Genomic DNA, 21,927 nt, shown 5'->3' with positions numbered 1-21,927 from the left:
GATTTAAACTTCTTAAATATTTTTGAAACAATTTAATTTAGAATAACTGTTAGATAAATATTTAATTTTTTTTCTCTGATTTAAATATAATAATGTTATAATAAGAAAAGTATTTTAAAATGACAGTTGAAAAGTTTATGATTTTCTTTCTAAAAGCAGTAGAATGAAAAATAGCAAACAGGGATATATTTTCAACATAAAATATGTAAAAAATAGGTTTTTAATATTCATTAATCTTCTAATAGCTATTTTTAACAATCAATAATTAATGAAATTACATTATTTGATCATTTTCATTTAAATTTATCAATATCTATAAAATCATTTTAATTTCATCATCAGATCTGAAATAATAAAGTAAATGAAAATAAACTCTTAGATGTTTTATACTAACAACTTTAAAAAATGAACAGTTGATTAACAAAAATCTTTAATGCATAGGTTAATCGGGAAAAAGTATGCAGTATTCACAAATAAAATGATTTTATTAAAGGAAACTGAAATTTGCATCAAAAGTGTCAAAGATACACTACTTTTCAATATAATCACCTTGAAAATTGAAGCACTTGTCATAACATGCAAAGAGTTGTTCATCTCAGATGGGTAGGATGTCTGCTGTTTGAACCACTGTTCATCATTATATTTGATATTTTTATTTAACATGAAACAAAGTCATAACAAATGCTCCTTCAGGACAAGAAATTGTTGGAAGCCAAATTCAAACTACAACTACATGCTAGATTTTTCAATATTTCAACATTATCCAATGGAAAGCTTGTAGATTCTGTTTGCTATGCTGAAGCAGTGTTTATCAATTTTTTTCTTGTTGTAGACCTGTAAAATTATTGATAATTTTATGTGGACCAGTAATTAATTATATGTGACTGTGAATTATGCTTACATATGCTTATCTAGCACTTTCTCACAGAAAAATATTGGACTGTACTGATGCAGCAGTTGATTATAGGTGACATTTAAATAGGCTTACTGTGCTTACTTTGTTATGTATTCAAGACATATTGCACTTAATCTGTTACATATAATATGTCTAGAATACTATTTAAATGTTACCAATTGCTGGCATCAGTACAGTCAAATATTTTTCTGCAAGCCAGTGAAATTTTTTCATGGATTGGCAGTTGAAAAATATTTTGTTTAAGGGATTGGGCATTGTTATGAAGGAGTGTCATATGATACAACTTGTTAAGCTGTTCATTGACATCATTACATTGCTTTATACCAGTGTTTCTCAACGGGGGCGATATCGCCCCCATGTGGGCGTTTTTCCTTGTTGAGGGGGCGATTAGTAACAATTTATATTTTAGGGGGCGAAAAACAATTTCCTGGGCGATATAGTAAACATCATATTAAGACTAATTAGATATTTTATTCGTTATATCATACAATAATTAAACAAATAACATTATACTAGTCACTAGTCTATTCAATGCAGTATGAATTTGGTGTTAGTCTTGGCCCTCGGCATCGAAATTTTGAAGTGAAGGGGGCAATACTACGTTGAAGGGGACGACGATTCGTTAGAGGTTGAGAAACACTGCTTTATACCATAATGAGCTGCTAATAGATATTGACTGATGATAATTTTTTGCTAGAGAAAAGTTTATAACTTCTATTTTAATGGGAGATGACAGTGAACATTAGAACACTCTACTGAACTCTCTATCAGCAACATTTGCACATTCATTGATAGCAGTGTCTTGATTAATAGAACTTGTAAACATTTTGACATGCAAGGATCAGTCATATTTTTAATGATCATAATTATATACAATGAATATTTTTACATACTACAATTTTGCTGTTAGTAGAATCAAAATATAAGCATTTACAATTTTATTTACCACATTAATCATTTCTTATAAAATTTAAAATTCTCTCTTAAATGTATATAGAAAAAGCTAATAGGAATAATGTAGAAATGAATAAGGTAATTTTGCAGCACTTTCATTACATGAGTAGATTTTATATTCCAATATAGTAGAAAATCAATTATCTGAATATCGATCAACCGAAACATCGGTTAACTGAAAGCATTCCAGTTGCAAATTTAAATTTTCACTAGTGCTGTGGCACTGCAATATTTGGATAGGTCTTGGCTAATCCAATATTATTTTTGGTGATGTGCATGTTTTAGCTGGCAGCACTGGCGTGACCACGAAAGGGTACTTAAGGATGTGCCAAGATTTGAACAAATTTCAACATGGGATAGATTAATATATTTTTTCATACATAATTGGTTATCTGAAAAATCAATTATCCAAACAGTCCCAGTCCTGAATTGTTTCAGATAATCGATGGTTTACTTTACATATATATATATATATATGTACACAGAACCTTTTAAATTTAGAAACAATCATAAATAATAAACATGATTATAAAAGCATATATATTTTTAAAATAGAATTTAAAATATTAATGCTTTTAATGTACAGTAGAGTTCTACTAGTCCGAACACCACTAATTTGAACATGTTTCATTTGGTGGAGAAGAAATGTTTTAGCCTGCAAAATATACATTTTTTGTATTTTTCAGCTGAATTTAAATGATATTAATGGTACAAAAAGATTTAGAATTCCACAACAAAAAAAATTGTATTTTATTTTAGTACTGTATTATACTGTACAAAATTAATAAATCAGTGTTTGACATGGCCTATTAAAACAGCAGATCTATACTGTACTTACACACAAACAAAAGTCATTGATGGTGTTGGATCTATATAAACTGGACCTGGACCTGTTTTACTGCTTGCTTCTACATTATTTCAATTATTCGGCTAATCTGAAAATCCGCTAATCTGAACATGACTAATTAGTTCGGATTAACATGACTCTACTATAGTTGATCAGAATTCATATTTTTTAATTGACTCAATATATTTTTATGTATAAATGATCTAACTGTGAAAAATATGAAGTATTTTAATTATTTAAATTACTATATATTGGGTTTAATACACTGATTCTGTAATCAGATATTGGGTAATTAGCATTATGCACATACACAATACTATGAAAAAGTAAAAAATAATTTAAATGCCATTCAGACATGCTATTAGTATTTTTTTAGTAATTAAAATATGTCTTGCATACAATGTTTTAACCATTATTTTATCATTATATTACAATAAAAAAATTAATGATGATGATAAAATAATTACAATGATCATAAAAAACTTTAAAGATTCTATATGGATAAAACTATTGTTAAAATAACATCAAAGAACTGAAAGAGTATGAAAAATTGAAATATTTTTTTTGTCATCAATTTATTAATCCTATCATAAAAGAGACTCTCATGATCACTATCATGAAGTTCTTTTTAATTTATTTTTAAAGTAATAATGCTATTATTATGATAATTAGTAAATTTTTGTATTATTAAATTTAATTATTAAATTTGTATTAGTAAATTTTATATATTATTTTACAAAATTAGACATACTAAATTTAAAAAACAATACATGTATACATACACACAAGACTTTTATATGTATTGAAAAATGATACATAATAATATTTCAATCAAATAAAACTTTATACTATTAAAGACTTAGGATAATTGTAAAAGCTTGAAAAACACAGCTTTTTCAAAATATATAAATTTTGAATAAAAATCATATATTGTCTAGAAAGATGTTTGGTTTATGGAATTTAATTTGATGTGATGCATTTTTTCGTCAATGATGTAATATTTGTGAATTAGATGTATTGTAGATGAAGAAAGCAATATTAAGTATAACCTTCCATACTATTTCCAGCAGAAATAGTTTCATAAGTTCATAAACTGTATCAGTAATAAACGTTTTCATTAAGTTTTATTAAACTGTTTCTGTTTGAAATATTTTGGAAGGTATGATTTAATATTTTGTAAGTTCTACTCATGATGCAGAGAATTGAAGAAAGCAAGCTGTGGTATGGTGTAATAAAAAGAAAGTTATTTCTAACGTATTAAAATGTTTTTAAAAAGACTGATTAAAACAACTGATAAAATTTTTGTATAAAAGATATTCCATTAAACAAAAATTTCTTGCAGACAAAGATGACAATACATCATTGAAAGTATTTGCAAGTACATTGTATGTTTAAAAAAAGCTGTTAATGCCAAAAGACAGTCTATTTAATGTGTTAGTTATCTTTGATGTTTTGGCATGAAGTGTTACTAAAAACTTTATTATAAAATTTTTTTATTTTTTAAATAACTTTATTTGTAATAATGTGCAAGGTTATATCCAAATCATGTATGTAAACAAGGTCCATCTGGAAAGTTTGCAAACTTTGCAAATAGAAGTTGTTTGCATTTACCTAGAACAGGGATGTCCAACCCGTGGCCCACTTAATATTTTTATGCAGCCCACTGCACCCTAAATTTTTTAGGTACATTTTCATTTATTTTGGTAAAGTATGTTGTAAAAATTATTCTTGTTTCACTGGATACACTTTGATATCGTAATGATGTAATTGGTGCTAGAAAACTGTACTACCCTACATGCATAACATACCATTGTAAACAATTCTTTTCTTGCATGGAAAACATCTAAACTGCTGAAAGAAATAAGTTGAGTGATTCCCATTAACTAACATTCTTAGATTTAAGACTAGTACCATAAAAGTAGATATTGACAATATTATAAAAGGAAGGCAATGTCAAAAATTACATTAAATTTATTTTTATTTATGTATTTATTTTATTTAAATTTATTTATTTATGTATTTACTTATTTATTTCTTTTTTTACTATCAATAATATAGTATTTTTTGTAATTATATATATTTGTTATTAAAATTTTGAACTTTTTAAAAGCATATATTTATATAAAATACCTTTGTGGGCCACTGAATGTACCTAAATTTCTAATTTGGTCCAATTAGGAAAAAAGATTGGATAACCCTGACCTAGAAGCTAGTCAGTTTTGTTGTCTTCAAAGTAGTCCCCTCCTGAGTCTATGTATCGAATTCAGCATTTCTGCCATGAAAAGAACACTTCCTGAAATGCTTCTTTTGGGATGATGCACAGCTCTGCTAGCAAATTTTTCTTAATGGCATAAATGGGTTCAAAAACAGCAACGTTTGAGACATATTTTAATTTCAGAAACAAGAAGAAGCCTGCTGGAATAGAGTCTGGTGAATTGAAGGTTGGAGAACAAGTGACATCAAGTTCTTGGCCAAAAACTGTGTTATTAGTACTGTTATGTGGATGGGAGTATTGTCACAATGCTATTCTCTTCAAACAGTCAGTCTTTTCTTCCTCACTGATTCATGAAGACATTTTATCACTTCCAGATGGTGTTCCTTATTTACTGTCTTCCCTTCTGGAAAAAGTTCCTGTTGAATGACACCAGAATTGAACAAAACAGTGAGCAGGACCTCCACATTCAACCAAACTTGTCATGCATTTTTGGATTGCATAAAGATTTTCCACCCACAGTGATGACTGATGTTTTGTTTCCATGTCATACCTATAGACCCATGTCTCATCCCCAGTGATGTTTTTCTTTTTATTAGATCTAACCTGTTCCAGAATTCTTCGCTTATTGCACTCGTGGAAAGAAAAATCTCAGAATGCAATCAACATGTGTTTACACAAATGAACATAATATAACAACAAATAAACTTTGCTTTTGGCAGATAGTACAGAAAACTTGCCAGTAGAGAGCTATCCAAGCTGCACTGAGATTCAATTAATGGTTGGTATGTAATTTAAAAAGTTTGCAAACTTTCCAGACAGATCTTGTATATGTATAATGTTTTTGTCAGTTGCCTTGGATTTTGTCGGCCTGTCCATATCACCTCGTTGCTAATTTTGCAAAAACAAAGGGAGACTCACTCATTTTCATGCTCAGTGTGGTGGTGTTTCTCGTGTGATCATTATTCCGTGCATCTAGCTAAACAATTCCATTGCTTTCCTTTCATTTTAGCTCCATCATGGGACCAAAGAAAGTTTCCAGAGCCAGCAGCCCTATATACTGTCCTATATACTGTTGTCAACTTCACGACACTAGGACACTCCATTTATGCCCAATTTAAAAAGTTTGGTTATTTTTTGAACAGACTTCATATTATTAAAGGCTGGAGCTAGAGTTATATTATATGGTTTTAATAGTTTTTTTACTTTTTCAAACAATGGGAATATAAGTATTCTATGTTAAATGTTCATTTATTCTTTACATTAGTTTTTTTATATTCATTTTATATTAATTTCTTATTGTTTTTAGTATTAAATACCATATTTATTCTCTATAAAGTGTGTTTTTTGTATGTATTTTGGAGTGTCTAGAATGAAGTAATTGGATTTACATTGATTCATGTGGAAATAATTGCCTTGGTTTTCATTGGTTTCATATTTTACCAATTGTTTTTGGACAGATTATTGATGAAAACCAAGGTATCACTGTAATTTCAGAATAGACAGTTAATGGTTTGATAAATAGTCAAACTTTGATTTAGCACAACTATTTTTTCATTTCTGAAATTGGCACTAAACTGAAATACTTTAAAGCAGTGGTTCCCAAACTTTTTGATTCTTGGTGCCATTGCTAAATTCAGATTTTCCCAAGGCACCCTATGTCAAATTCTAACAAGTATAATTTGCAAACAGCAAAATAGCCAATATCTTTTTGGAGTTAGGACATTAAGTAAAAAATAAATAAAACATATATTTAAGGTAACAAAAAATGTAATTGAATAAATTCAATTAATTATAATTAGTGGGATGGATGAACCTGTTGATCACTGCACATTTTCTCAAACCTTAGAATCAAACTGGACACAGCCACCCTCATTTCCTTCTCCACATTGATTTTCGTGCAATGCTTAGTTTTTATCACAGCGACAAACTCAGCTTCGCACAAATAAGAAGTCGCAAATGGAATTAAAATTCTCTGAGATTTACCACTCAAAAGAGGATATTCATCTTTTATTGATATCCAAAATTCAGTTAATTCCATTCTGCTAAATTTTGTTTTCAACGTATTGTCACAAGACAACTCAATAAGATTCTCTTCTTCTGCAGCAGTAAATTCAGATGGAGCACTGGCATTAAATGGATTTTGAATCCATGCAAATTTATCGATATTATCATTTTGAAAATACAAACCAGATGTGAATTTTGAAAATACAAACCAGCTGTGAAAACTGTTCTTCAAAAATAGAGTTCATACCTCAAGAGAAATCAACTCTATTGGAAGTCAAACACTGTTGCAACAAGGGGAACATCCTTTCCTCCATCTTCATTTATTTTTCTTTTCCATAGTTTTAATTTTTTTTTATAAAAGCTGAAATTTTCTCAATTGACTTTAAAGATGCATGTTGTTTCCCTGCAGGGAGACTCAGAGCATCGAGCTTTTCAAAAATATCACATAAGTATGCTAGTTTTACCAAAAAAATCTTAAATCACAAAATTTTTGGCATACTTGTGGTTGTCCTCTTTAAGAAAAACATAAATTTCCTGTCGCAGTTCAAATGTACGAGACAAAACATTATCTCGAGAGAGCTTTCACTCTCTCATGGTAATGTTTTGTGCTTTTTTGAAGTGCTGTAATATAACAAAGATGTGTGCTCGGATCCCATATGTTTGCATAGTTTTTGAAAAATCTTGCCTTCAACAGCCATTTTTATAAAGTTTACTACATGTACTACATATTTCTGGTTCAATGCAGGACTCAGATATTTTGATTTGAGTGCTTCTCTGTGAATAACACAATGGGTCCACAGTGCATAAGGGTCTTTGCTTCAAAAAAGTGCTTGCAATCCTCCATAACATCCAGATATAGAATGAGCATCATCAGTAAAGATGCCAATGCATTTGGTCCACTCCAAATTATTTTCGGAAATAAAAATATCAAGGATCTTAAACAAGTTGTGAGCCTTAGCACCATCAATGATACTCTCACAAAAGAGAAAGTCCTCTACAATGTCATTATTATCTATAAACTGTACATAGCAAATCAAGTGAGCATCATTATTATTATCTGTCTTCAACCAGCTGCAACCCAAGTTCCTTCCCTTCTATTTTTTCAATAACTGAACATTGGAGGTCCTTTGCTATGTGCTGTATTCTGCAACTGATAGTACTGTGTTATTGAACAAAGGCACTTTTGAAAGCTGCCCAGCATACCCACCAATCATAATGTTCACCATATCTACAGCAGCCGGTAGAATGAGTTTTTCTGCGATGGTAAGAGGCTTTTTACATTTTGCGATTCTATGTGCCACCTTTATTACTGAGTTAATGATTTGCATCATGTCTGCTAGATGTCGCATCTTATCACATTGAATTGAAAGTGGAAGTAAAATTATGAAAATTTTATAATATTTTGCAGTGCTCCTGTGAGGAAGCCAAGCTTCCTAGGATGTTGCAACACACACTTTGGAAACCGCTGCCTTAAAAAATAAGAATTATATACTATACAGTAATGAGGTCTACATATGAGTTTGAGAGTTTGAAAATCATATGATTTGTAATAATTTACAGATAGCAAACAAAGGTTTTTCTACTTAATATTTATGGGAAAAATTCATTCAGAAGTATTCATCAGCATTTTACAAAGTTAGTGATATTTAGGAGGCCACTGTATCATGGTTTCACTATGTAAAGCACAACAAAAAAGATAACATTCTACATGTTATCTCTTTTTCATTAATTTTAATGTAAATAAATAAATAAATAATGATGATAATAATAATAACATTTTTGAAGATATTACTTAGGTTGTAATAATTGAAAATAGATTGATTACACTTGGCAAACCATTTCTTAATTTACATAAGTAAAAATAGGAATAGCAAAAAATAATGATCAATTATAATTAAATTGATTGTGTCTTTTATTTTACTAGTTACATTTAATCAAAAAAATTATGCGTATGATATTAATTTCTTTCAACAAGCATGATGATTAATATGCATTCATAAAATAAAAAAATAAGTATTTAAATCAATATAGCATAGTAGAAATGAGCTATTTCCATAAATAAGAGTGTTATCCTAATATTAATTAATTAATGAAATTCCTAGAATATGAAATAAATGAATAAATTATACACAACTATTTGTATAATTTATATAAAGTAAAAGATATATAATTGGTAATATAGATTTTATACTAAATTTGTATTATTAACTCTTAACAGACAGTTTGTTCTGAAAATTTTTTTATATTATATTACATAAAAGACATAACAATAGAAAAAATTAAATTAAAAAAAAAATATTTGATGATAAATAATTTCAGTTGTAAATGCAGCAGACTATAGTTTTATATTCAATGAAATAATTTGATTATCTTCTAAGATTATTAAAATTATTTAATTATTAAACTGATTTATAAACTTAAGTACTGTACATGCTTATGCATTATAAGTTAATTATTTTTATTTTAAGAAATTATTCTTAACAGAAAAGTGATTAATATAGTTAATGTCTAATCAGATTAGAGTATAGAATATTATAGAATAATTCCTTTGAGTTGTAATATCCATGCTGTAAAATTTTACAATGAAGTCAAAGAAACAAGCTTCAAGCAAGATTTTGAAGTTAAAAGATTTCTAGTGAATCTATTATTTTATATCATTTAATTTTTACTTTTTCAAGTATTTTCATGTCTTATATAAGTTATATGACATTTAACATGTTAAATTATAGATTCTAAAAGAGATGCAAATATATTTGCAAATTACATAGATTAAAAATTTTTCATATTAAACTATAGAGTCAGATTATTTTAAGATAGAAGAAATTTGTTATTAAAAGTAGGAAGTATTGTCTAAATTTAGTATGAAATTAACCTTAAAATTAGCCGTAAAGTTTGTAATATAATCTGGTATTTTGTTTAATTTGGACCATGGTGACCAAACATTTCTTTAAATGCTAAAATTAATTAATTAGCAAAGAAAATTAGATACAAAAATAATTTTATTATTATTACTAAAAGGTTTATTATTTTATTCATAAACTTTAATATTATTTTTGAAAAAACTTAGTTTAAATTTAATTGTTTTTTTAATAATGTATTCATTTTTCAGGTTTTTGTCGGCCAATATATTTGTTCACTAAGGGAGTAACATCTCCAAGAGAAGAGTCAATAGAAAGTCAAGAAGGAAAATCAGCTAATTCTAAAAAAGAAACTGTGGATAAATGAGAGTTTGTATATAGGGTGTCAAGACAAAATTGTTCTAGCCATTTTCTCACTAAATTTTGGATTTACAGAAATTTTCAAGGTTTTTATGGCAGAAGAAAGACTTTTTCGTTAAACTTATTAAAAATTATGAAATTTTTAGAGTACATATTATAAACTTAATTAGATGATACCTGCTAAGGTCACTAAGAAACTTGTATGTGACAAAATAAAATTAACACTAGAAAAATGAAATCCAATTTTCATGAAATAATACAAGATCATCCAAAAATTAAATTTTTTATCATGATGACTTCAACAATAAAATCACATTGTGCTAAACTTCATTTTTTAGAATTATTTACTTGTTTTATAAAAATTGGATTTTCTCTTATGGTGTTAACTTAATTTGTCATGTACTGTCTTTCAATAAGAAACCAAATAAAGTGGATAAATAAATCAAATAATTTGAAACGAAAACTTTTGTAGTTTGGCTATAATTAGAAAATGTTTGTTTGTTGTAAATAATACTGGATTATAAAGGTTTTTGTTTCAAATTTTTAATTTTTCTAGTGGCCTTGGAAATGGTATATAAAAAAGGTAAAAATTTATCTTAAAATTTAGATTAATTTTTTTCTTTACTACAAGTTTAATGTAATATACAAAAATACAATTCTTTTTCCAAGAGAAAAACTTTTAAAATTTTCATAATCCTAATTAGCAAGAAATATCCCAGGATAATTTTATCTGGCACCTTATATAACTTGTACATTTTTACAGTCTTCACACAAAGGAGATTCTATCACCTGCTAACATTTCTTCACTGTGTGCCACTTAAAACAATTCATCTGTGATCCAATCACCTTGCTGTGTTGTATTTCACAATAGTTGGGATAATTTCCTTTTATAGCTGTTCATGCAAAATATAACATTTGACTTGGGTTAATTGTGAAATAAATTTTATTTAGAATGAATTACTTTGTCATTTTCAAGAATTTTAATATTCCTGTTATTTTTTTGCAAGATACACTTATTTATGATTTTTACACAGTAATGTTATGATAAAAATATATAATTTAACAAAATTTAGCATAATGTAAATTAATTTAAAATCTTCATTATATTTTAATCGTAAGAGTTTCTTGTATTTTTCAGTTTTCAAAATTATTTTCTTTTATTGTTTAAGTGAGAATTTAAATAAAAACATAGAAAATTTTAATTTATTTAACAGTTATTTGTGAAATTAAACACTCAAATGTTTATAATAGAAAAACATTCAATTTATTCAAGAATCTTTAATTAAATATATGAGGCATAGTTATCCAAATATAGTAAAACCTTCATTTAACAGACAAAATTACCTGTCTGTGTTATGTGTGAAAATTAACATCCTATTACTTTTAAATTGTTTTTTTATACCTAAACCTGCTAATTTAAATTAGCAGGTTTTTTCAAATCCAAGAATCATCTCTCATAAAGTGTATTTTCCATAAAAATGTTTGCTTATTTATTTCCATGTAGATCGTATACTTGTTTATTACAGTCTCATTTATTATTGCTTAAGTACTCACTCTCTTGAGTACTTAAGCAATAATAAATATAGAAAACTTTTCTGTGAAATTAAACTTCTCATACATACTTAAATTTAATTACACAAACGTATCTACATAAATAAAGACAGATAAACTAACTAATTTGTCAATTTTTTAATATATGCATTCTGAAAATCTACTTTATTGTATAATGAACTTTCACTTTAATGTACACCCCTCACCCGAATTAGTTCGTTAAATCGAGGTTTTATGTATTAACTTATATTGAATACAACAGTACTCATTATATATAAATTACAAATTAAATTATGGTAGTGTCACAGTTATTCATCCAGCTTTCTCTGTTATCTGGCAGTAGGTATTTTTTATTTTACATCAATCACTTTGAAAAAGCCTTTGATTGAAAAATTCATCTAGTTTAGAAGTAAGTGAAAACAATAAACAGTGATGTTTATCCTCTAAACATTTTATATCACAGAGACTTGTTTTTATGAAATTACAAGTTCACCATACCCATTACATGTATAAATCAGTTTTTATAGATATTTATTTTATTTTGAGTACCAATCTATTCCAAAATATAGCACACACGAATGGTTTTATATTATTTGGTATACTGTTATTCCTGTTTATGCAGGCTAATTAAAATTATTTTGTATATTTTTTTGTTTTATAACTAAAATGCATTTTAATATATGATATTAATGAAAGAAACAGGAAATACAAGTTAACTTTATCTTCAGGAAAACCAGATTTTGTTTTCTTATCACGTATTAGTGCATAATCTCATGTGATTTACAATGCATATTCTGTCAACTTCGTTTTGAAATAATAACCAATATAATTCTATGCACTGTAAGGAAAACTAAATGTTTTATTTATAGTTCACACAAATGTTTGTTAAAAATATAATTTAATAACAGTTATAATGCAAAAATTTGTTTTAAAATGTATTTAGATTGAAAGAAATTTTATATAAATGATAATTCAATCTTATCATAAATGTACAAATAGTAATTTTGTAAATCATTTATTATATATATAAAGAAGAAAACATGATTTTAGAATTGCAGTTTAAATTAATTATTACGATCATTGTGTTTTACAGGTTATTTCAGATCACTGGTACCCCATGTTTTTCTTTAAAACCATTCGGTGTAGAAGGTTGAATAAAAATTTTTTTAGTTGAGCATAAGAATTGACTGGCATTAATTGGGACCCAGTAGAAATAGGATCTATCGGGTCTGACTCTGAGTTTTCGTAATAGAACAGGGGCCGAGTTATGTATGGTTGAATAGAGATTTTCACAAGAAAACTTTAGAAAATTTTTTTAATCTCCTACCATTTACAAAATCAACGAAGGTTTTCTTTCGTTGTTTATGCAATAAACATTTAATACGTAGAAAATTTGTTATTGATTTGAACTGAGTTACAGATGTTCTCTATTTTGTTCTAAAAATTTTAGAAGCCTTTCTGGGAAAGTATCTTGTGCGTAAAGAATCTTGGAATCTGCATGCTATGCCTAATACATGTAGGAAACTAATACACAATACCTTTAATCCTCCTCCATAAGTATAAATAGTAGTCCATACACGTTAAATTGAGCGATATGATGGCCATTATACCGGGCCACTTTTTTTGATTCACCTGTGAAGAAACTCTTCAAGAATTTGGAGGACAATTCAGACAGAATGTTGTGCTAGGAAACTACATTGTCTGTCAAACCCCCAGTGAAGCACAGTACAGTACCTTCCAGAAGTTCTTAAAATATAATAACTAGAATATTTGCATAAAATTGTCCATTTAAAGGCATTAAAAATATTAATAATCGTTTATTTGATCTCCAACGATACCGTAATATATATGAATGCTCCAGATAACATTTATTATGTAAATGCAGAAGCTGCCTTACATAGGCGAAAAAGGCAACGTCTAGAGCCTCACAAATTTGGTGGTATATTTTAGTATTTGAATCGCCAAATTGGTAATTATGAAAATATAATTGTACCAGTATCTATGCATCTGCCCAACGATCATTTTTAAAGCTGAAATTGATCAAGAATACCTCCAATCAACAATCCAATCTTGTCCATGGAAAGAGATATTGCTGCAGAACTGGATATTTTCTGTGATTAACTGCTTTCATGCTGCTGAAAAGCAGGAGAGCAGTTTTATAGTTGAATTTCTACACATCTATTGAATTTTTGTATACATTTTTATTACTTTAATGTGGTTTTATTGTGTTTCTAAATTTAAAATGTTCAAATTATTGTAACCTAACTAATTCTATCTTCTATCTTCAGCGCTCTTTTAATGGGCCTCGGAGATATATATGGTCTAGGGCAGGGGTGGCGAACCTATGGCACGCGTGCCCAAAGTGGCACGTAAGGAGAAATCATCTGGCACGTAATGTATCATACGATTTCTGTCTTTTTCAATCATCTTTTCCGTTTATCACCTGATCATCCTTTTTTCAATCAGCTTATTTACATTTATTCTAATTAAAGCGTATTCGTTTAATTTCTTTAAATATCGTTATTCGAAGTCTGAAATTTTGACACGCATAAAAATCTTTAAAGCTAAGGATGCTTACAATATGGCACGCTAACACAAAAAGGTTCTCCAACCCTGGTCTAGGGCCACCTTTGTGTAAATATGATTAGTAAATAGGAAAATGAAAGTTTGGTTTATTTTGTAAAGATGCAAACGGTGACAGACAATGATAATTTTTTTCAAAACAAAGTTGTTTCTTATAAAAACAAAAGCTCTATTCAACGATACCTAACTCGAATCTTGTTGCTGTAAACAAATTCAGAATCAGGCTCGGTTAGTCCTATTTTTGATGGGTCCCGATTGACGCTGATGTCGCCAATCGAGTTTATATGGGCTTTGACTATAAAAACAGGAAAAAAATTTCCAACCTTTTATGACGAACGTTTTTCGACATGTACGGGTGATCTGAAACACCTTGTATACTGTAATGTCTGGAGACGAATTAATGTTTTCTTTTCATAAAATAAGTAAATATTAAAAAAAGAATTGTCAACTATTTTAAATTTTAAGTGAAATTCGATATCCTGATTTTTGTATATAAGGGAACAAATAAATTTTATATGATATCTTGATAGTTTTTTCCAAATCTCGAAGGAAACTGAAAAAATATAAAATGAACAATTTATTTTTTACCTTCGACTTATATACTTTTTGAAAGATAAAAGATTATTAGAAAGAATGAAATCATTCTGATAGATAAAATTTATTGAAATATATTTTTCCAGAATTTCATTCTAAGCATTTTGAATTATTAAGATCTCATAATGCAAACTTTGATAGTTGTCAATACTGTAATATCTGAAAATAAATACTATCAACATATACAAAATATTCCATATATAAATATATAGAATCAGTTAATCATGATGAAATTAATATGCCTATCGAAAAATAGAATTCTTGAAAAAAGAAAAACTCAATGGAAGTAAGTGATCTTAAATTTAGAGAAAAAGTATAGAATAAAACCAAGTAATATGAATAGTTAAAATATTTTATTTTTCAGACAATTATCAAAGATTTTATAAATGAAAACGAATGTATAAGTGATTGGTATTGTGGATTGTGCGCGAAGATGTCACCCAGCACTGAAGCTACATAATATATATTTTTTATTTACGGTCTAAAAGGCCCATAAATGATAAATATATTTTAACATAATTCAAATTTGCTAAAAGTATAATTTATTGAGAAAGTAATATTAAAGAAAATCGTCATGAAATAATTATTTCTTGAATATTCCTCCTCCCTATTAAATTTAATCTCCCATAAATAAATCTTTTAAATTTTGCTTCAGGATTTAGTGGAATTTATATTATGATAATTCAAAATTTTATTCCTTAGTGAAATTTTGCATTGAGTTTTTTAAATTATATTAACATAATGAAATTATTATAGAATCATATTCTGAACACACGTAAAATAAATTATCTCTTATCAGAAAGTCAAAGGAATTTAAACTTTAGATTTCTAGGAGTGAGAGAATATATCTTTTAAATCAATTATAGAAAACCTGAGAATTAAAATATGTACAAGTATATATATATACGTTCTAATGAAGTGGAACCCCGCTTTTACGTCCAGGCCCGCCAAGAGCATGTTTGGGGGCCCGAGGGATAGAACGGATCCCTCTCCACTGTAGCGGCTCTAAAAGAAGAAGAAAAAAGAAATATATGGAATGTTTCTGTTAATAAAAAGTTAAAGATTTTCTTTTTTGAAGTAAAAATAACATTAATTTATAGGAACCATTAAGGACCCTTAAGTTTTTTCCGGGCCCGAGAAAAAATTCCCAGCTCCTCTCTTGACGGCTCTGTTTACGTCCATTACAATGAAAACGCGGGAGCCCTCACAAAATACTGTAGAACCCCGCTTTTACTTCCAAGAGGTTGTAAAAGTGAGCTTCTGTACTCGGTAAGGATTTTAATAAGTAAAATTAAGAATATTTAATTGAATAATGAATATATTTGAAGTAATATAAAATGTTTTCTTAAAAGTTTGATTTGATGATAGCCTTTTACTCAAACAAACTTTAATGACAAGTGTGATTAATATTTTAATCACTATTTATAACAGATAAAAAAATAAAAGTGATCTACATAATTTTTTACCAGTATTTCTAATACAAGAAGAATCGAATGCATGAAACTATGCCAAATCTAGATAAAGGAAAATCTTGCACCCAAAGCAAAATAAAATCTTAAGAAATTGTAATTTATGTAGGCTGTATATTTTAACCGAATCTATTCTTTTGTAATTCTAATAAGTCATTAAAAGTCTGAGTTCATTTTCAAACAACAAATGCTATCTAACAAACTGGTCATTTTCTTGAATTGATATAATTTCCTTTCTTTAACATTGTAAATTTTTATTAAAAATAAATTATGTCCTATTGAACCCGATAAATTTATGATAAAATCACGAATTATTCTTTTCTGAATTATCATATAAACACTGTTTTTACAGTTGATCAATCCCTATTACAAGGAGGAGGAATCGGAACCATTTGCAAGATTAAAGTTAAACTTATTGAGGCCCTAAATTGTAATGTATAAGGAGCCCTTTGCTTCTACTAGATTATAATAAATTTAAAAGTGTGTGCCTCTTAAACTACAGCTTATTTAAGTTAACTTATATGTATTAATAAATCTGTCCTGTGGGATCTCGTATTTACCGGTCTCAAAAACATTTTTTTTGTTTACAAATTATTCATTCCGTTTCATTTCTTGGTATTAATAAGTAAAATATGACAAAAAATAAAATTTTTAGAGCTGTTTTGTTTGGATTTTTTTACTATACTGTATTGGGCCTCAAAAAGAACAGTGGTGTGGGCCTCTTTTGACTTCTGTAATTACGGTCAATTTTCTACAAATGCCAGAATAAATTAATTTCATATATTTCTCTAATTTTAACATTTATAATACATTTATTAAAATTATATATCTAATTTTAATTTTATTGATTAATTCAATACATCTAAAATTTCACAATTTTAAATTAGAACAGGATTATTTACATCTGGTTAAGTGAAAAAAAATTTTTTATGGAGAAAATAGAAAGATAAAATACTATAAATATATATTTATATACACGGAGGTCAAATATAATTCTAAATGTAGGAAATGTCGTACAGAAATATTAAATATCGTATAAATTTATATGTAAACATGTTACACAAATTTTGAATATGTTCCAACAACTAAACTGCTACAGGCAATGTAACGTATATAAATCAGTGTTAATGAAGTTACCTCTTACGATTGAGAAAGCTCTTATTTACGCCCTTCAACAAAAAATTTTTTAAATGTATTTAGAGTTTATAATTTAATTTAAAAAAGAAAAAAAAGTACGTCGAGAAAATTATAACATTTTTTTTTTTAATTGTTAAAATAATATTGATTATAAATTAAGAACTGAGCTTAAAGTGTGTGTAAATCTCTTTATAAAGTGACATTTATTTCGTTAAAAAAATTAATTATCCGGAATATTAATGTGAAATTTTGTTTATATTTTAAAATTATGTGGTAATTTTTATAAGTAACTGTCATTGATATGACAGCAGTTGACTAGTGACTAATTTTAAACTGTTATTAAAATCAATCTGACCAATTGACATTTGTTCAGACAGCCTGATGGATTGATCGATACTGATAGCGTTTTCTACGTTAAAAAAAGAAAAATGATACTGATATAATTCAGAAATGTACAGTTTATTTTTTCAAACATTTTACAGAAACTCTATAAAGCGATACAAAACCGGTCTATGGAATAATTATGTTATTATACATTACTATAAAAAGAAAAAAAAAAAAACAACAAATGAGGACGACTACTTTTGAGCAGTAGGAAACGAGATAATTTATGAGTTTAAGTATTGCTTACTTTTTTTGATGAGATAATGCCTGAATTCAATGGATACATCCATTACACGATCAGAGTTAAAGCTATTTACAGCTCAGTAATAACGATTGTGCACAAGATATGTCTTTAGAATTATATAGATTATACAGCAAAAATATTAACATGATCTAAAATACAAATTTCAATAATCAAATTATGTTTTTTTTTATATATATATAATAAAATTCAAATATTTTCATTCTTACAATTTTTTCTTTTATAATGCATTTAACTTAAGATAAAAATATGCCTGATATTATTTTAACACAGGCTTAAGTTTTGATGTATGTATAATAAATAATTACATTATATTTTAAAACGAGAAAAAATATATTATACATACAGTATAGTCGAGTGACACTCGATATAGTGAATGATTTAGCTCACGAATCAGTCCTTTCAGACTTCACTACTGTATATCTAGAATCTAATGTATAATACAAGGTGTCTCAAAACTATATATACACACTTTCATACATATTTTGTTTTTAAGTAAAAATCTTATCATTTTTGGAGCTAATTTTTAACTGTTTGCTTCTTTACACATTCTCAATAGTACATTTCTTTATTGCCTATTTATCTAGCAAATAATTGAAGAGTGTTTGCAACAATCTAGACAGACTTTCATACCATTTATTCAAGAATACTAATAATACACGAACACCAACGGTGCACTATTTGGAAAATGTGTCCTAAAGGTGCATAAATAAGGCTATACAATAACTGAGCTATATAATTCATACTTCTCTATAAAATTTAAAAAAATGTACTATTCATCAGCATCAAAGTGTATACGTACTTTTTGAGACATCTTTTATATAAAAATGTTAAAACCTGTCCACGAAAATCTTTCAGAAATTGAGTGGCTATGTTTAATTTCCAGACATTTATTATTTATCCCAAAGAAAATCGAGTTATTTCTAAATGGTAAGAAGTAAAATTTGAAAATTAAATTTTCTTAACTTTGTTTAAAAGGTGAACGTTTTATAAAACTTTAATTTTAAAATCTAGGATTTGCACACCCCTAGCACGTCTTTCTTTTATACACTTTAAATATCACATATACAAAAATAGGCGTAAATAATTTTAAGAAGTAATAATATATAATTAAATTTAAAAAAATGAAATATATTTAACAAAAATAAATACATACGGAGTGATCCAAAAATCAGTTAACCGTTGTAAAGACTAAATTTGTCTTATCAAATGCTTTATTACTCACAAAATTTACAAAAATTGTTGAAAATGATATACTTTCCGTTCAATACACAAAATTATAATGCTTTATCACTTTGCCACAGTTAACTGACTTTTAGGCCATCCAGAATACCAATGTATATAAATATTGGTATTCTGACATTCAGTAACTAAATTAATGAGATAGGTAAATATAAAAGAAATTATATATATATAATATACACACAGTTATTAATAATTCACAAGGAGTTGTATCAATAAGCCCAAATATATATATTTTTTTGTTAAAAGCAATTTTTTAATTTTTTTTTTTAAAGTTCTATTTAAAAAGGATAATCTTTGTTTTTCACACGTGCTAATAAAATTAATAACTTATATTCATTGAAAACATATATTTTTATACATAAATATACACATATATATGTAGGCCTATATACAATGTAAAATACTACATTTCCATGCCTTTGTACAGTTTATTATTTTGTTATTTTTTAAATTTAATTCTTATAAATATCGTTGTATTAAACTTTTAAATGCTCAATAAATGTTATAGTCGGTTGGAATTATAAATATTTGAATTTTATCGTTAAATAACTTCCATTTTACAGTAATTTTTGGCGTAATCTTCAACTCTATTTGAAAAAATAACCTACTTGATGTTTATATATTTTTTTAAAGCAATTTTAATTTTATTTTTTAAGGTTTTTACTATTTAAAAAGATAATTTTTTTTAACATATAAAGCTAAATTAATAACTTATACTAATTAAAAACGTTACATTAAAGCTTCTCTACAGTTTACATATATTAAATTATTAATTTAAATTTCTCAAATTGCTTTAATTTATAATTTAGTAAGGTTAGTTAAATATATCTCAGTTGTTATTATTTTTTTTCCTGTTAAAATTTATGGAAGAACAGTATGGCAGCAAATTATATCTACAACTATTAATTGTAGGCTGCAGCTTAGGGCCTGGCATTATTAACCTACAACTTAAGGCTTCACATTTCTATGTCAATATTTGGTAGAGGGGAAGGGCCTCTTATATGTTATAGTTTAGTGCCATAAGTCTAAGTCTAATCTTCATTGTAATTACTTTAAATTCATTTTTTACATCCATTCTGTCTGAAAATTTTAAAATAAATTATTAATTTTTGTTTTAATTTTAAAAATTTCAATCCTGAAACGAATTATATGAAATTATCGAAATCTAGGACAATGTAATTTTGTTAAGAAAGTAAATTATTAAACAAAATTTCTATAAATTCAATTATAAAAATTTAAAATTTCGTTTTAAAATGTAATAAAATATTAACTAAACAAGATAAAATTTTAAAAAAAAATCTCTGTAAATAAATTTATTTTAAAATTTTATACATTACTGTTATTATTATTATAAAAAAATATTAAGAATTTAAACCTAATAAGAAAATATAGAGTAAAGAATCTTATTAAGAAATTAGTTTATAACAATAAATTTTAAACCATTTGTAGCATTGTCAATGTAGTTTTATATATTAAATTAATTTTAAAATTGTTATGAAAAATAAATTAAAGATAAGTATTTACAGCTAGATCCGGATATAATTTAATATTCTGATAAATTACATGTCAGGAGATCTAATGTTTCTTATTTTTCCTGTTTATTTCTTACAAATTACTTGTTTTCTCGAGTATATTGGAACGACTTTTTACTATATTATTTATTCATAAAATCGCATATAACTTATTGAATTATTTATGTACATATTCTGAAAATACTGTGTATTAGAATATACATCTAAGTCCATCTCAATATTGGAGAAAAAATGTTTTTTATCCAAAAAAAGAAAAATGCGAAATTATTATTGCTTTTGTCGTGTAGAATTGTTTCAGAATGTTATTTAATTCCTCTTATACGTATAAGTAAGTTACAATAGAGAATTTACAACTAACTTATAAACAATTCTTTTACAATCTAAGGGATGCGAGTTATTCCGAAAATTACGGTAAATTTTGCTATTTAACTATACAAAAATTCTCAAATGATTTTTTATGATTATGATTAAAAATAAACAATGTATTAAATTTAACAATATTAACTATTGATAAGTAGGTTCTAATCTCCAAAGTAGAACTCCGTCTGAACCGGTTGAAACTAAATATTTATCTTCTGCTAGAAAACGAACCGAAGTGATTTCAAAACTTCCATGATTTTGTTCGTAACAGGCAGCCTGGATCAAAATCAAAAGTATAATTTTTGGTTTAAAAATCTACGTATTATTATAAGAATATATGTTAAAATCTTATTTACCTTAGAATCTGTACAGGGATATTTAAAAAGGCGAACAAATCCCATTCTATCTCCAACNTTATAAAACTTTAATTTTAAAATCTAGGATTTGCACACCCCTAGCACGTCTTTCTTTTATACACTTTAAATATCACATATACAAAAATAGGCGTAAATAATTTTAAGAAGTAATAATATATAATTAAATTTAAAAAAATGAAATATATTTAACAAAAATAAATACATACGGAGTGATCCAAAAATCAGTTAACCGTTGTAAAGACTAAATTTGTCTTATCAAATGCTTTATTACTCACAAAA

At 26.7% G+C, this 21,927-nt stretch overlaps 1 protein-coding gene and 1 long non-coding RNA gene across 3 annotated transcripts in view; one reads left to right on the top strand and one right to left on the bottom strand.

The window, feature by feature from the left end:
- LOC111619570 (7SK snRNA methylphosphate capping enzyme-like) overlaps positions 1–11,111 on the top strand; it is a 45,229-nt gene extending 34,118 nt beyond the window's left edge. For both annotated transcript variants that reach the window (XM_023361326.1, XM_023361319.1), the window contains one exon: positions 10,046–11,111. In XM_023361326.1, coding sequence (XP_023217094.1) covers positions 10,046–10,161 — 116 coding nt within the window. In that variant the 3' untranslated portion in view covers positions 10,162–11,111. The remainder of the gene's footprint in view (positions 1–10,045) is intronic.
- A 7,339-nt stretch (positions 11,112–18,450) lies between these two features.
- On the bottom strand, positions 18,451–21,682 carry LOC111619415. Its single transcript, XR_002755749.1, has 3 exons — positions 21,628–21,682; positions 21,417–21,547; positions 18,451–19,057 (listed from the first exon to the last, which is right to left on the bottom strand). It is a non-coding gene; the product is annotated as an uncharacterized LOC111619415 (long non-coding RNA).
- Positions 21,683–21,927: the final 245 nt, after the last annotated feature.

The sequence above is a fragment of the Centruroides sculpturatus genome, unplaced genomic scaffold (assembly GCF_000671375.1).
Source record: "Centruroides sculpturatus isolate CEXI.00-Female unplaced genomic scaffold, Cexi_2.0 scaffold44, whole genome shotgun sequence".
NCBI lineage: Eukaryota > Metazoa > Arthropoda > Arachnida > Scorpiones > Buthidae > Centruroides > Centruroides sculpturatus.
The sequence above is the reverse complement of the archived record's forward strand: the minus strand, read 5'-3'. Positions and strand labels throughout refer to the sequence as shown.